General features: G+C 42.1%; 1 protein-coding gene across 2 annotated transcripts in view; it reads left to right on the top strand.

Moving 5' to 3' along the window:
* RPRD2 (regulation of nuclear pre-mRNA domain containing 2) overlaps positions 1-6,224 on the top strand; it is a 338,434-nt gene extending 332,210 nt beyond the window's left edge. For both annotated transcript variants that reach the window (XM_085638713.1, XM_085638714.1), the window contains one exon: positions 626-6,224. In XM_085638713.1, the coding sequence (XP_085494839.1) occupies positions 626-3,351 (2,726 nt within the window). In that variant the 3' untranslated portion in view covers positions 3,352-6,224. The remainder of the gene's footprint in view (positions 1-625) is intronic.
* The last annotated feature ends 8,530 nt before the right edge of the window (positions 6,225-14,754 follow it).

Below are 14,754 nucleotides of genomic sequence, written 5' to 3'. Positions count from 1 at the left end.
TCACTGGTGGGAAAAAACTTTAGAAAATTAGTTGGCATTTGAGCTAGATCCCTCACTCATTTTTAAAGTTTAAGTGGCGCGTGCGTGCGTGCGTGTGTGTGTGTGTGTGTGTGTGTGTGTGTGTGTGTGTCATCCTATATAAAAAGTATTGCATTACCCACCTCTTCCATCAGATAGCTGTAGCATATACAAAAGCTGAATAACAGAAGTAATTAAATAAGGCACCCTTCATTCTCCTAGCATCCACAGATTGTTTTTAATCAAATATTATATGTGATATGTTAAAATTTGTAGAATTTGTTTATTAATCTTCTGCCTAACATCCTTTCCACAAATAGTATGATTTGTATATTGTGATTTTTATCTGAATGACTTTACTGTCTTAAAGGTAATTAATTGTCCCTTTTTGTATGTGCTGTGATTATATTTTATTACAATACAATGCAATCAAATGTTGGCGATTATAGAGTTTATTTGCAATTATCTGTACCATTTTTAACTCTAAATAACTAGCAGAACATGAACAGTGGGCGCTTCGAGGCCATGTAAACTACTTGTTTTGGATAAGTTAAAATTTTCATCCATTATGCTCTCGGAAGTCTAATTGAAAGTTTTCTCTTTTCAGGATTGGCCTACTTTCCAAATCTTCCTGGAAACCCAGTTTTACCCAACCTATCTACATCACAGAGCACTTCATCTCCTACTAACAACACGGTCTCCAGTATGAAGGATATAAGTGCTCCCTCTAATAGTCAACCATTTGTACAAAAAAGCTTTCGTGTCTCCCCTAGTTCTTCTACTCCTGAAGTCTCTTCCACTTCTGTCAGCCAAACATCTATGGATCATAATCCAGGGCTGCCAAACTCTGGTTTCAAACCTTCCAGTAATAATGTTGAATTTACCACCCTTCCCCCTTCTTCTGTGGAAAACACCACGAGCCAGGCTTCAGAGCTCTCTCTGACTAAGACTGAACCTGTGTCTTCATCGCCAACTAGCCTTGAAATGAAAATTCACAATTTCTTAAAAGGAAATCCTGGTTTCAGTGGGTTAAATTTAAATATCCCAATATTAGGCAACTTGCCTCCCAGTAATGCTGTGCCTGAAAGCCAATCTAATGATTTTCTTCCTGGTCCAACAAGTACATCGATGGACAATGTTGATGGAACACCAGTACGCGATGAAAGAAGTGGCACTCCAACCCAAGATGAGATGATGGACAAGCCAACTTCAAGCAACATTGACACCATGTCATTGTTATCAAAGATAATGAGCCCTGGATCTTCTACTAGTAGTACAAGGTCACCACGTCAGATCAGAGATGAAGACTATCGAGAGCTATCTAATTCATTGGCATCGTACCGATCATTCAGTCTCGGAATGGAATCTTCACCTACTGCGTACAGACCATCTTTAGACACCCTGGATCTCCCTTCCTCATTATTGGGCTCTCCACCAGAAAATTTTTACCCGGATACATCTTTTCAGGGAGATGAAGATTTTCGTGATTACGAATATTCTGGTCCACCTCCCACTGCTACACTTAATGTAGACAAGCAGCCTCCAAAGTCTATTTTAACATCAAGCACTCTCTTGGATTCAGAGGAATTTCAGCCGATTCAAAGTAGTTATAGTCATCGGTCACATGACTTTGGCATACAGTCTGTTTTTTCTCCATCTATAAGATCCATCCTTGATCAAGGTGACAGCTGTACTAGATTGTCAGCATCTCCTGAATTGTATGGGAATTATAGTTTAGGAGGCAATGAAGATGGGTCAGATGGAACACCAACAGCTAGTAATAAAGACCAATTTTTCCCACCAGACTCCAATCATAACAACTTTCCACAATCACTCTTGAATTCTGTTTTGCCCCAAGCACAGTTCCCAGAATCTCCTCATTCAGTGCCACTCAAACAGAGTTTCTCTACCCCAAATACACATGCTGCCACTTCTAGTTTACCACCCATATCTAGTGTTGAGAGCCCTTTAGGCTCTTCCATTTCCGCTACTTCAACAATTGAGTTTAAGAACATGCTAAAAAATGCCTCTCGTAAAACTTCAGATGACAAACCGTTTGCTCAGTCTTCTAAAAGCAGCCCCAATGAAGGGGCTGGTGTTCTTAGCCACTCTGGAATGTCTCATGAAGAGCAGCAGCTACAGGAAGAGCATTACCATATAGAGACAAGAGTGTCCTCATCTTGTTTAGACTTACCAGATAGCACAGAAGACAAAGGCGCTCCAATTCAAACCTTAGGTTATCAAACCTCCGATAGATTGTCAGGAGAACCGATACAAACTGTGGAATCGATCAGAGTCATTGGTAAAGGAAGCCGAGGTCCTGAGAGGGATGGGGGCAGAGTAGGTTGGTTTGAAATGAGTGGCACTGAAGGTTCTTTTGATAATGGCCAGTCAAGTGATCTGCCACCACTGGGTAGTAACAGTGGAGCCATTTTTAATACCCAATATAAGGAACATGTTTCACAATTTCAGGATAATGTAAATAATTTCAGAACAAATAATTTCAATCCTGCTTTTGAACCTCGTATGCCACCACCTATTCCCACTCTCTTTGAAAATAACCTGCATGCTCTTAGAGAACAAGCTGGTCCACCTGGGCCACCCCAGGGCCCATCTGTGGATCATGGAAGCCTTTTCTCTCGAGATCATCCTATTCCACTAATGCCACCAATGGATCACCCAAATCTCTTTTCAAAAGAAACATCAACTCCACTTCCAGTGCCTCATGGTGCTCCTCCTCCTCCTCTTCCTCCCGATCACAGTGGATGCCCTTTCCCTGTTCCACCTCCACTGCCACCTCTTCCAGACCATACAGGAATTCCATTTCCGAACCCACCACCGCCTCCACCGCCACCTGTAGAACACGGCGGCCTTCCGTTTTCCCCCGCTCCCATGTTGGATCGAAGTGGAGTTTCTTTTCCTAAGGATCATGGAGCTGTTCCCCATGGAGCTGTTCCCCATGGATGCGTTCCCCATGGAGCTGTTCCCCATGGAGCAATAAAAGAACACTACAACATCAACATGGGGCTACCAAGGGACCATATGACTGTACCTCAACGAGACCACAATGGTCCGCCTAGAGCACGGGAAAACATAGGCCCACCTATCCACCTAAGGGAGCATCATGGACCACCTCATGGCAGATATCCACCTCCTCTTTTTGGCCCGCCACGTAGAGACAATGCAGTCCAAAACAGGTTTATGATGAGAGACCCACGACAAGACTTTAGGCCTAGGGACCCTTTTAACAGCTTAAAAAGGCCACGGCCACCTTTCCCAAGGGGTCCTCCGTTTTATCCACCTAAACGACCCTTCTATCCACCCAGATACTGAATCCAAGATATGAAGGTATTGTGTACAGTATCAAGAACAATTGAAGTAGCTATTTTCTGATGGTCCCCTAAAATGCTTTATCAGATGATTTAATTTCTTGTTGTATCATTTGCTTGGCTTACTCCAGGAAGTAATTTATCTCTCATGGCCAAAAATAAGTTGAAAAGAAAAAAGTGTGGCCTATTATGCTGACGTCATTTTCCTAGGCAGATCACAATCGCTACAATTGTTTTGTCAAGCAAAAAAAGAACACACTTCCTTTTTGTCACCATTGAAAAAGATAATAGACCCAAGAATGTACAGCTTGTGTTTCTGTGGAACCAAGAATAGTAGCCCAGCCTGTGCCTTTTGATGATTTAATGTATCCAGCCCACTATTCACTGAGGTCGTCTAAGCCTGGTCTGTTACTGCGGTGCCGGTACTTTTCTGGATCAACACGAGGTTTACAATTGTCCAGCTAGGTGAGTCACAGGAATAGGGAGGGCAATATGCTCTTGTATAAACACGTATTTTCTCAAATGTTCTAACTACCAATGCCCTCCCTCCTTGCCAACTTGCCCATCAGTTTATTCTGTCTGTATTATAATTCCCTTTTTCCTCCCATTAATGGAAGACCATTTCCCAAGTGGTGACATTAAAACACCCTCCGCATCAATTCGGGCCAACATCACCATGTCGGGGCAAGAGGAAGAAGAATGAGCAACTTGGCTTTCTATGATTCCAGCCTAATAGCTTTATGGTATCCGCTTGTAGTGCTTGTAGACATGTGCACACACTGGAGAGACCCACCTGGATTCCAAGCTTGGATGGAAGCACACAGATTTGCATTTGCTCTATTTCACCAAAAAGTATGCCGGAGCATATGTATTCTACGAGTAAATACATATTCCATCCATGGGTTATTTGGATATGTTTTCTGTTTTGTTTTAGGACTAACTCTCCTTCTTAAATGTATTTTCTAAGTTGCAGGACATGCACATTTTGTTGTCTTCCATTTGGGTAATTGTTAGTAACCAAACTACAAAAACAATCATGTGCAAAAGGAAGAATGTTAAAAAAAATATTTATAAAATGCAACAAACAGAAGCACAATGATTATTGACCCCCTCCAATTTTCTTGTACCCTGTTCTAGCAGACATTCCCATAAAACTGTGGTTTTGTCTTTTATGATGTAAAATACTTTTTTTTCACCACCCTACGATGAGTTGAATGTTGTTTGATGCTTGTTATTTGAAATAAACCTAGAGAAATAACTATTTGACAAAGATAAGATTGTTTTTTTTTTTTAGCATTCTTTTGCCATGGGTGTTTTTGTGTGATTGCCTACATCAATAAACAAACCTAACCCAGTGCGTTGTCTGACCATGAAACCATTTAGAAAGAAATTAAGATTACAAGATGTACAATCTAAACCATTGGTGGAAATACCCCAAGATACCAAATAACACTTCAGACTTCACATTTGATGAATATAGCCATTAACTGTTTGCTAGAGCATTGCCTTATTTGGACTAGGTACCATGGTTCGTTAGTGACCCATTGCAAAAGAATGCTTACACCTCACGCTAGTAACAACGGTCTAACATCTAATTTGTCAACTCTTGGAATACAAGTAAAGTACCTGGAGGCACATGTCGATTGTAATTCATTTTTTCAACAGTAAACTCGAACTCAAGTTGGTGACTAATGTATTGTGCACTGTTTAGTGGTTGTGTCTTTTCTTGCTTGATCTGATTTTTCTATGATGCTTTGGAACCCATCTGCTCTGCCATCTTCCAATTCGTAGGGGCCTAAATGTCATTTGTGCAAATGGGTACATTGATGTTTGGGATTATTTCTGTTTGTGAATTCACAGGTTTATTCTATCGCATACCTGGAGTTAGGTTGACAGAGATCCCTTGCATTTGTAAAAATAGAATACTCTTTCTGTTTAGAATGAATGTATGATTTCTCCTAATGTTTGTAAGATTTTCACCACATGCTTTACAGTTTTACTTCAAGTCTAAGTTTTTCCCAAATTTTAAGAAATGCTGCTTGAAAAATCTTTAAAGCACTGTCGTACTTGTTAATACTACCTTAATACTAATGCTTGCAGATAATTTTACATGTTGAAATTCTAAACCCTTTATTTAGGAGTCTGCTGGTTACTTTTTGGAAAATGTCTGCTGTTCCATATAAATGTATGCAATTACTTTAAAAAGCCACGTTTTGGTTCTCCACAATGTTATTTATCTTATTCATGAATCAGTTCATTATTGTGTATGTGTATATATATATATATATATATATATATATACACACACACACACGTTAATTTGTGTTTTTCCTATTGGCAGCTCAGAGTTTCTGCTATTTATGTTTATTAAAAGATATGTCCAGCAAAGATTCAGATATAAAAACACAATAATCCCTTCATACGTGAGTGGGGGACTTCGCAGTTTCTCTCTCGTTCTTAAATCACATTCAAATTATTTAACTCAACTTATCATGGGCATTTCCCATCCTGCTGCTAAGCTAACAGTTTTGAAAAGTAGAGAAGTATCTACCAGTGAATTACTGTTCAGGTAAAGCAACCTGATTAGATAATGTGAACATGCTGTTTTGACAAGCAAAAGTAGTGGTGACCATATTTAGGTAAAAAATAGTCTACGTAAAGAGCGCGGATTGATGTCTAGAATATTGCTGTACATACTGATTGCTTTTTTACTCCATTCTTATACAGTCTGGTTACACTGCATTAGCAAAGTTGCATTGCTGGTCTTCTGAACTACTGCGTGGATAACGCTGTTTGCATTTGAGGCAGAAATAATAAAATCGTAGTTAATTGGACCTGTGTATTTAAATATTTTAAAATAAATACAACTAGATGTGGTGTTTTTGTGTTCCATACAATTTGAAGTTCTGCATAAGATGTATAAGGCACAAACCACACAGTTTTGAGGCAACAGCTGAAATTTATATTAAAAAGTCAAGAGTACTCTAAATTTAAAATAGCATTTTAAAGTTCAAATCATACAGAAGTGTGGTCCAATTCAGCAGTCAAACCATGTTTAGTTTTTGTAAAAACGTAGCCTTGTATTAGTTTGTGAAAGCGTATGCTCGAACAGGTTTTATAGGCAATTTAAAATGAAAGCCTCCTTATATGATTCATTTAAAATGTATCTGTTTCATTTAATGAGATTTCACACAAACAGAAATCTAGTTATATATAGTTTCACCCTCCACATCGAAATTACTTAAGTGGCTACTGTTTGCCAAATTGTGCCTGTGTTCTTGTTTGATATTTCTGGCTAGAAGATAAGGCTATATTTGCTTTGGGTACAGTTTTGCTGTGCTTTTAGAAAATCTGATGTTTTTGTGTAATTATGCAAGAGCGTTAGCAAAAAATATTCATGTTCCGTGATAAAACAGATCTATGAAAGTTTCCTTCCATATTTAGTAAGGAACAGCATTCTTTGTTTGACAAATAAATAGCACTTAATCCTTCCAAAGGATTAAACCAGTTCACATTTTCCAAACCTTAAAGTATGACATAGCAAATACAAGAACAGGCATTTTGAAAGAAATCATGGGTATGCCAATTACATACAGCAATGAACACTGCTCTAAAGGCTGTTTTTACATAGGTGTAGGTTTGTTCTTACTATTGCTTCCCCAAGTACTGAAAATATTTAAGTGTTGCTAACTGACTGATTGGCAAGCTGAATTTGGAGTGTAAAATACAAATATTTCTTAAGAGGTTATTTGTGCAAATGATGTGTTGCAGGTCAGACGATCTGCATCGCCAGGGCCTCCGGCAGACACTGCTTGAACTTCAGTCTCGTCAGCAGACTCTTTTCTGCACTTGAGATATTACATCACCAAAGCCTTCCTTAATTAGTAGTACTCCAGTGGTGCCTCTCAGGAAGTGGTATTTGAACTAAAATTATTCATACATATGAAACAGTGAAAACAGTCTCATTGTAAAAAGTTATACTGCTGGGCTGGAGTGGCCGCATCCACCTTTAAACAAGTTAATCAAAGTAAATTAGTCTCATGCTAGAATTTTATTACTCACTATAAAAAGTCATTTCAGTAACAACTGCGGTAAATCTAGTTGTGTGCAAGTGGGCATGTGTATATTTTGATCATGTAGTGAAGTATAAAATGTAAATTTAATTGTATGTTTGACTTTGCTAGTTGCATTATTTAATTTTCTGCTAACATTTCTGGCAAAAAATGAGTAAGTCTGTGACTAAAGAATGTATAAATGGACCAGTTTAAACAGACATGCATTATGCTTTTCTTGATACCCACAAAAACTAGCAAAAGTGTTATTCCAAAGCATGCAATTAACCTGCATTTGGACCGATTGTGCTGGTCTCCTAAAATGTTGGACTTAATTTCATGTGGTTTTGTGGCAATTGAGACCGTATTGTCAAATGCAATTTTAATGTGTCAAACTGATGGCCTCCTTTTCATTTGACATTATTGACATTATTTAAATGTTTAATTTAGCTAGAACTGTTTCTAGCTACCATTCCTTCATGTAGTTGCCAGACTTTCCTGTGTCGACTTTTCAAAATAGGTTTATTTCGAGAATGTGCTCGACTGCCTTGGATAAGAGAACAGCATTTTAGACCCTCTGAATCAATTCACAAATATACTAGGAATTTACATCTATAGGTTTCTTCTCACATTTAATGTAAATGTTAAACTACCATGAAATTCAGAGAAGGCCACAACTCGTTCTGTGACTGTACAGTAGTCATTGTGAAATCCTTTGATTTCCGTTTTACGAACCAGCTTGACTATTTTGAATACTTGAATATACCTTGCATGCATGTTTAAGTTAAACACTAAAGTGCTTTTGCAGGGTCAGACATTTTTATTCTACTGGGGAAATATGCTTCGGTGTGGTAAAAACACCTCCTCTAATGCCCCTATAGGTTTTGGGGCTATTCCCACCACTTGATCGTCAAAAATACTTTTTCAATTTTGAATTGAAAACATTGGTTAAAAAACACATACAAATTTATGGGTTTATTACGGTTTGTCTACTTTTGCACGTTTCATCACAGCACGTCTACTTTCTAACTTTGTGGCTCATAATAGTACACCATACTTTTATAATATTATCTTTCAGTAAATAATACTGCAAGATTAAATTAATGTTTTCTCAATAAACTGTATGAAGACTTGTAAATTGCACTATTCAAACACCCAAGTTAAAACTGGGTGCAGAAATGGCTTTTGTTTTTTAAGATGCTTGTGAAAAACAAACCCACTTTCTACATTCTTAAATACATTTGATAATGATTACCCAACTTAACATCCGAGTAGCCACGCTTGGGTTTATTCAAGTCATACAATTTTCCATGTTGATGAATATTTTTCAATGATATAATCTTTTTTTGAAAAATAAAATGGCATTCTGTATGGAATGTTTACATTTTTGTTTGTATCATTGGAACATGTGGCACAATCCTCAATACATCTTACACCCCTTACTAAAATGAGAACCAAGACTAGATGTTTCACAAAACTCATTGCTTTCAGTGTCGTTTTTTATTTTAAAAACACTTTACAAATTCTTCAAATAACATTTAGTCATAAAGTAAACCAAGTATATATACCTTAACCATTAAAGTTGGGAAGTCAGATTAAAACTTTGCAGACTAACAAACATTGGAGAATGTTTCTATGTTGCTACAAACTAATTGTTGAGCAGCACACAGACTAATGCAAGCCCTTTTGCATTAACTTTTTTTTCCCTATGTGATGCACATCCTGAGATTAGTATCAGGAAGTACATGATTAGCTTTCACGAAAAATTCTCATTATCTTAAACATTCTGAATGCTTTGTAAGCCACAGTCCCAACATGTGTGGAATTCAACAGTATTCTTGTTGAATAACTTTGAGGATCAGATGATGCTAGTGATTGGTACTATGAGTGTAAATTTGAACTGATTCCACAACTGAAATAATAAATCCTTATATGCATAAAAATGGCAGCCTTCAAGTAGTGCAGTTAGAGCCACTTTCTGTCAGGGTGACGGGGGGGGGGGGGGAACCCTGATCTGGTTATAACCATAGAGCAAACAAAAACTGGGATACATCATGAAACAGACGTTGTGTAGCACCGGTTAATGCGCTTTGCGGGAAAACCCCTTTTAATTAGCACAGGTGGGAGCGGGGAGTTCTGGACTGCATTCAGGCGATGGACTGTTGCAAGTAAATAGAAACTTAAATTCAAGACAGATTTGTAGCTTAAAACAGCAGCAGAGGTACTTGCAATAGATTTTTGGCAATGGCCCCTTCAGGGTTCTGCGAAAATTCTGTGGCTGATGGTTGGAATAGTATTAAAAAGCTTCCTTCATATTCTCCTTTATCTTGAAAGGTTTACCTGGATTAAAAGAAAAATATACTAGGATTCAATGTAAATGGCAAGTTTGATGGAGAGATTCTAATAGTAAGAACTCTATTTAATAGAACAATAGAACCATGTATCTCAATTTGGCCGGCGTTAGTCCTGTTTCTAGCAGAGTACTCAATATGTCAACTTTGTGTTCTCATACACTGGCCACTACTTGTCTAGTTGTAGAAGTAGGACCGCTTCTTACATCAATCGTGTAGCAGTATTAACTTGAGAAATTAACATGGTCATGACCGACGAGGAGCCTGGAAAATAACGTCCAGTTATCTTTTCTTCCCAGATAGTTGGAAGTGACCAGCGTAGGGATTGGAGAACGCTTTTGAAAATATGTGGTCACTTTTACAGTTTTCTGTGAGACTTAATTGCCAGGGCCCTTCTGCACAACCAGTCCCCATCTCTTAGCTTGTACCAACAATAGTTTATTCGTATATACTGATTCTTGTTGTCTTTTCAGTGAGTATCTTTTCCATGGTTCCTCTTTTGGTTTTACTGCCTACCTATGTGAAAGGAGTATTATTTTACGTTTCCTTAATAAAAAATATATATATGTTCGAGGCATATGAGCTGCAGATTACACACTTTTGCATAGATCGCCATCTGGTGTTGGTCCCGGATGTTTACAGTTTGTTTTTCCTCTTGGAAAGTCTTTGGAAGTCACGAGGTCGGTGACTCCTCCCTTGGTTCGTATTGCACATGGGCTTCGGCTCCATCCTCATTGTTTTTTTCCGCCATCGGGCTCGGAAGTAATACTTCGTGCTCCGGTTCCGAACATTCCAGTTCGACGATCGAAGCGGAATCCTCGCTCTCCGCAGAATTGTTTAGATACTGATCTCCTCAATCACCTTCTTCTTCGACACACCTTCGATTCCAGTCATCGACGGCGGCCTTCGGGCCTATCCAGGCTCCGGTCCCGGCTGATGGAAAGAACTCCGTTCAAGAAGTGCCCTCGATGTGGGTCCAAATTCCCCCACACCGATCTTCATGAGGTGTGCAACCTCTGCCTCTCCCCTTAAAACGAGGCCCAAGACTGTCCCGCCTGCAAGTCTTTTAGATCCAAAAAGACTATTCGAGATCGAAGGGCCAGACGAAAAATGGCGCACTCCTCGACTTCCGTTCCAGTCGACATCTTCGGGGACGACGTCGAAGCTCCGGGACAGCAGCACACCGAAGAGGACCTAGTCAGTGCTTCCGAAGCCGACGACTCGGATGTAGAGGACATCACCCCGGCGCAGAGGGTCGTGAGTAAAATACCCCCTCCCACACCGACACCCAAAAAGGCTTCGGTCACGCCTCCAGCCCTAGGCAAGACCAAAGACACAGCTTCGAACACCCCACCTTCGGGCCTGGTGAAGAAGCCAAGTAAGCCTTCCGACGGCTCGGGCTCGAGCCAGCCTGCCAGCGGTGCCGAAAAACACCCTTCGGCACCGAAGAAGAGATTGGCCTCTACCTCAACACCGAGCTCCGCACCAAAGCCCTCGGTGTCCAAACCCAGCCTCTCGGTGCCGACCAAACATCATAAGGCCCTCGGCGCCGACACTCCCGCGCCGAAGCCTGTCTCGGCACCGAACAAAAAATCGGAGGTTCCAAAAAAGCACGGCACAGACCAGCCTAAAAAGCCATCGGCCCCGAAAACGTCGGCGCCGACCGAACAACCAGTGTCGCAAGAACTTTTTACACTGGATCCTTTGCAAAAGACACTTACCAAGGATTAAAAAAACTGGACATTTGGCACCGTCTTCTAAAAAGAGACATTTGGACAAACCAGCTCCACCTCCAAAGAGTAAGGACTGTGCTACCTCCCCTTTCAGAGTGCCTTACCCACCTCCTCCACCATCTCCACCTCCGCCCCCTCCACCTTCTCCACCCCTGCCTCATCGCTCTCCCACCCCGTCTCCAGACCATGATGATCAGGGGGACCCATAGTACGACCCAGCAGATGTGCCACAAGACCCCACCCCTACAGGATCCCCAGACCCCTGGGATGATTATAATAATCCAGACATTCCAGATGTCCCACAAGATGACCTTTATCCATCCAGGCCATCTCCACCAGAAGACTCACTAAGGTTTTCGCCACCTACTTCAGAGGGCGGCACATTATCACGGGGTAGAGCTACACACTGACCCAGTAGTGGAAGATTTCCTCCTAGACACCTTTGATACTGCACATAGGTCTACTGCTATACTACCTATGCTCAAAGGGCTAATAAAACATGCACCAGAGGTTTTTAAAGACCCAGTCAAGGCTAGGGTCCTAAACCCACGCATAGAGAAAGTATAAAGCTGCCCCCACAGATCCTGCCTACATCAAAGGGCCAGCGCCACTGGATTCCCTAGTGGTATCCAATGCAAGAAAGAGATCAAATTCCCAGGCGTCAGGCGAAGCACCACCGCCAGACAAAGAGTCAAAGCTCCTGGACGCGTCAGGAAAACGCACTGCGTCACAAGCAGCCAATATATGGCGTGTCGCCAACACTCAAGCGCTATTGGCCAGATACGACAGAGCGCATTATGAACTAGAAACCATAATGCACCATCTCCCAGAAAAATATAAAAATAGGGCCAATGAATTAATTCAAGAGGGTAAGACCATAACGAATACCTCTATACGCTGTGCCTTAGACGCAGCAGACACAGCCTCCAGGGCCATTAACACTAGTGTCCTCCGTCGACACGCTTGGCTGAGAGTTTCAGGCTTTAAACCTGAGGTACAAGCCTCCATATTAAACCATCCATTTGATCAAGAACATTTAGTCGGTCCAAAGATAGATGAGACCCTCGAGGATGAAGAAAGACACAGATACGGCGAAATGGCGAAATCTATGGGAGCCCTACAGACACACCCTCCTAGGCGCTCCTTTCTCCGCTCTTCCTTTCGGGGCACGGGCAGAGGCTACTCCTCAGATAGCGCGTCCACGTCCTACAAATCCCCTCCTCAGTCCACCTTCACAAAAGGTTATTAAAGAGGCGGTTATAGAGGCAATAACAATAAAGGCAGAGGCAAAACAAATACCACCCGCTCTGCCACACCGCCTACCCAATGACTTTCCCCTACTCCCTCCAGACCATCCCACTCCGGTCGGGGGCAGACTACAAAATTTCCTTCACGTCTGGGAGTCCATCACATCAGACAAATGGGTGACCCAAATTATTCGTTCAGGGTACTGCCTAGAACTCACATCTCCCCGCCCCCCCCCGCCCCCCCCCCCCCAACATTCCACCCAGGCAACGTCCAATGTCACAAGAACATTCCACGTTACTAAAACAGGAGGTAATCTCCCTCCTACAAAAACACTCAATAGAACAGGTCCCCCACGATCAGTAAAATGTAGGAGTCTACTCCCTATATTTTCTGATACCAAAAAGAGACGAGACTCTACGACCTATCTTAGATCTCCGGCCTCTAAACACATGCATACATTCGGACCATTTTCACATGGTAACACTTCAGCAGGTAATTCCGCTCCTCTCCCAGAACGACTTTCTCACCACACTGGACTTGAAAGAGGCATACTTTCACATTCCGGTACACCATGCCCACAGAAAGTACCTCAGATTCGTAGTGGACGGGCAACACTACCAGTTAAAGGTGCTCCCATTCGGGGTCACAACAGCACCACGGGTATTCACCAAGTGCCTAGCGGTAGTGGCGGCACACCTCAGAAGACAGCACATTCACGTCTTCCTGTATCTGGATGACTGGCTGATAAAAGCCGCGTCCTACAACCAATGTGTACACCACACCGCCACTACAATCCAGCTACTTCACCAACTAGGCTTCACGGTGAACCACCAAAAGTCCCAGCTAACACCATCCCACATAAAGCAATACCTCGGTGCCACCATAGACTCCTCAAAAGCCATAGCCTATCCCAATCTGGCCAGGATTGCAAGCATTCAGGCTTTGCGTCAAAAATTCATACTTCAACACTCCCTCCCAGCAAGAGTGTTTATGCAACTGATAGGGATGATGGCCTCTTACATTTTCATAGTGCCTCATGCAAGACTCCAGATGCGTCCACTCCAAGAGTGCTTAGCGCGCCAATGGAACCAGGCCCAGGGGCAACTGATAGATCTGGTGTTGGTAGACGGTCGCACCCATCGCTCTCTGCAGTGGTGGAAAACCACAAATCTTTCCAGAGGTCGACCGTTCCTGGACCCGGTTCCACAAATAATCCTGACGCATCGCTCTCCGGCTGGGGAGCTCATCTACTACACCTCACAGTGCAGGGCACATGGATGCCGCAACAAAAGTTACTCCACATCAATCATCTGGAGTTACTGGCAGTCTTTCTAGCCCTAAAATCCTTTCACACACAGATTTTAGGCAAGGCAGTCCTTATCCGCACAGACAACATGACCGCCATGTACTACATCCAAAAACAAGGCGGCACACACTCTCCACAGCTCTCTCAACTAGCACAGAGCATATGGAGATGGGCAATTCCACACAAAATCTTTCTCCTAGCCCAGCATGTCCCAGGAGTCTAAAACACCATGGCAGATCTGCTCAGCAGACAGACGCAACAGATCCACGAGTGGGAACTTCACCCGCAGGTTCTTCACCCGTTCTTTCAGAAGTAGGGGCATCCACAGATAGACCTATTCGCCACCCACGAATTCAAAAAATGCCGAAGCTTCGCCGCCAGATACCCACACCCATTGTCCAAAAGCAATGCGATATGGATGAACTGGTCAGGCAAATTTGCATACGCCTTTCCACCTCTCCCACTAATTCCATTAGTGGTGCGAAAGCTACAACAGCACTCCCTCACACTCATTCTAGTAGCTCCAACATGGGCCAGACAACCGTGGTACAGCACGCCGCTGGAACTCTCAGTAGTGCCACACCAAAAATTACACCTCTCACCATGCCTCCTAACCTAGAACCATGGAGAGAACAGACACCCGGACCCAGCTCAGCTCAACCTTGCGATCTGGCTCCTGAGATCCTAGAATTCGGATACCTTAACCTTCCCCCCCGA

Source organism: Triturus cristatus, chromosome 12 (genome assembly GCF_964204655.1).
Source record: "Triturus cristatus chromosome 12, aTriCri1.1, whole genome shotgun sequence".
In the NCBI taxonomy this organism is placed as follows: domain Eukaryota; kingdom Metazoa; phylum Chordata; class Amphibia; order Caudata; family Salamandridae; genus Triturus; species Triturus cristatus.
This window is presented reverse-complemented; position numbering and strand designations above follow the sequence as displayed.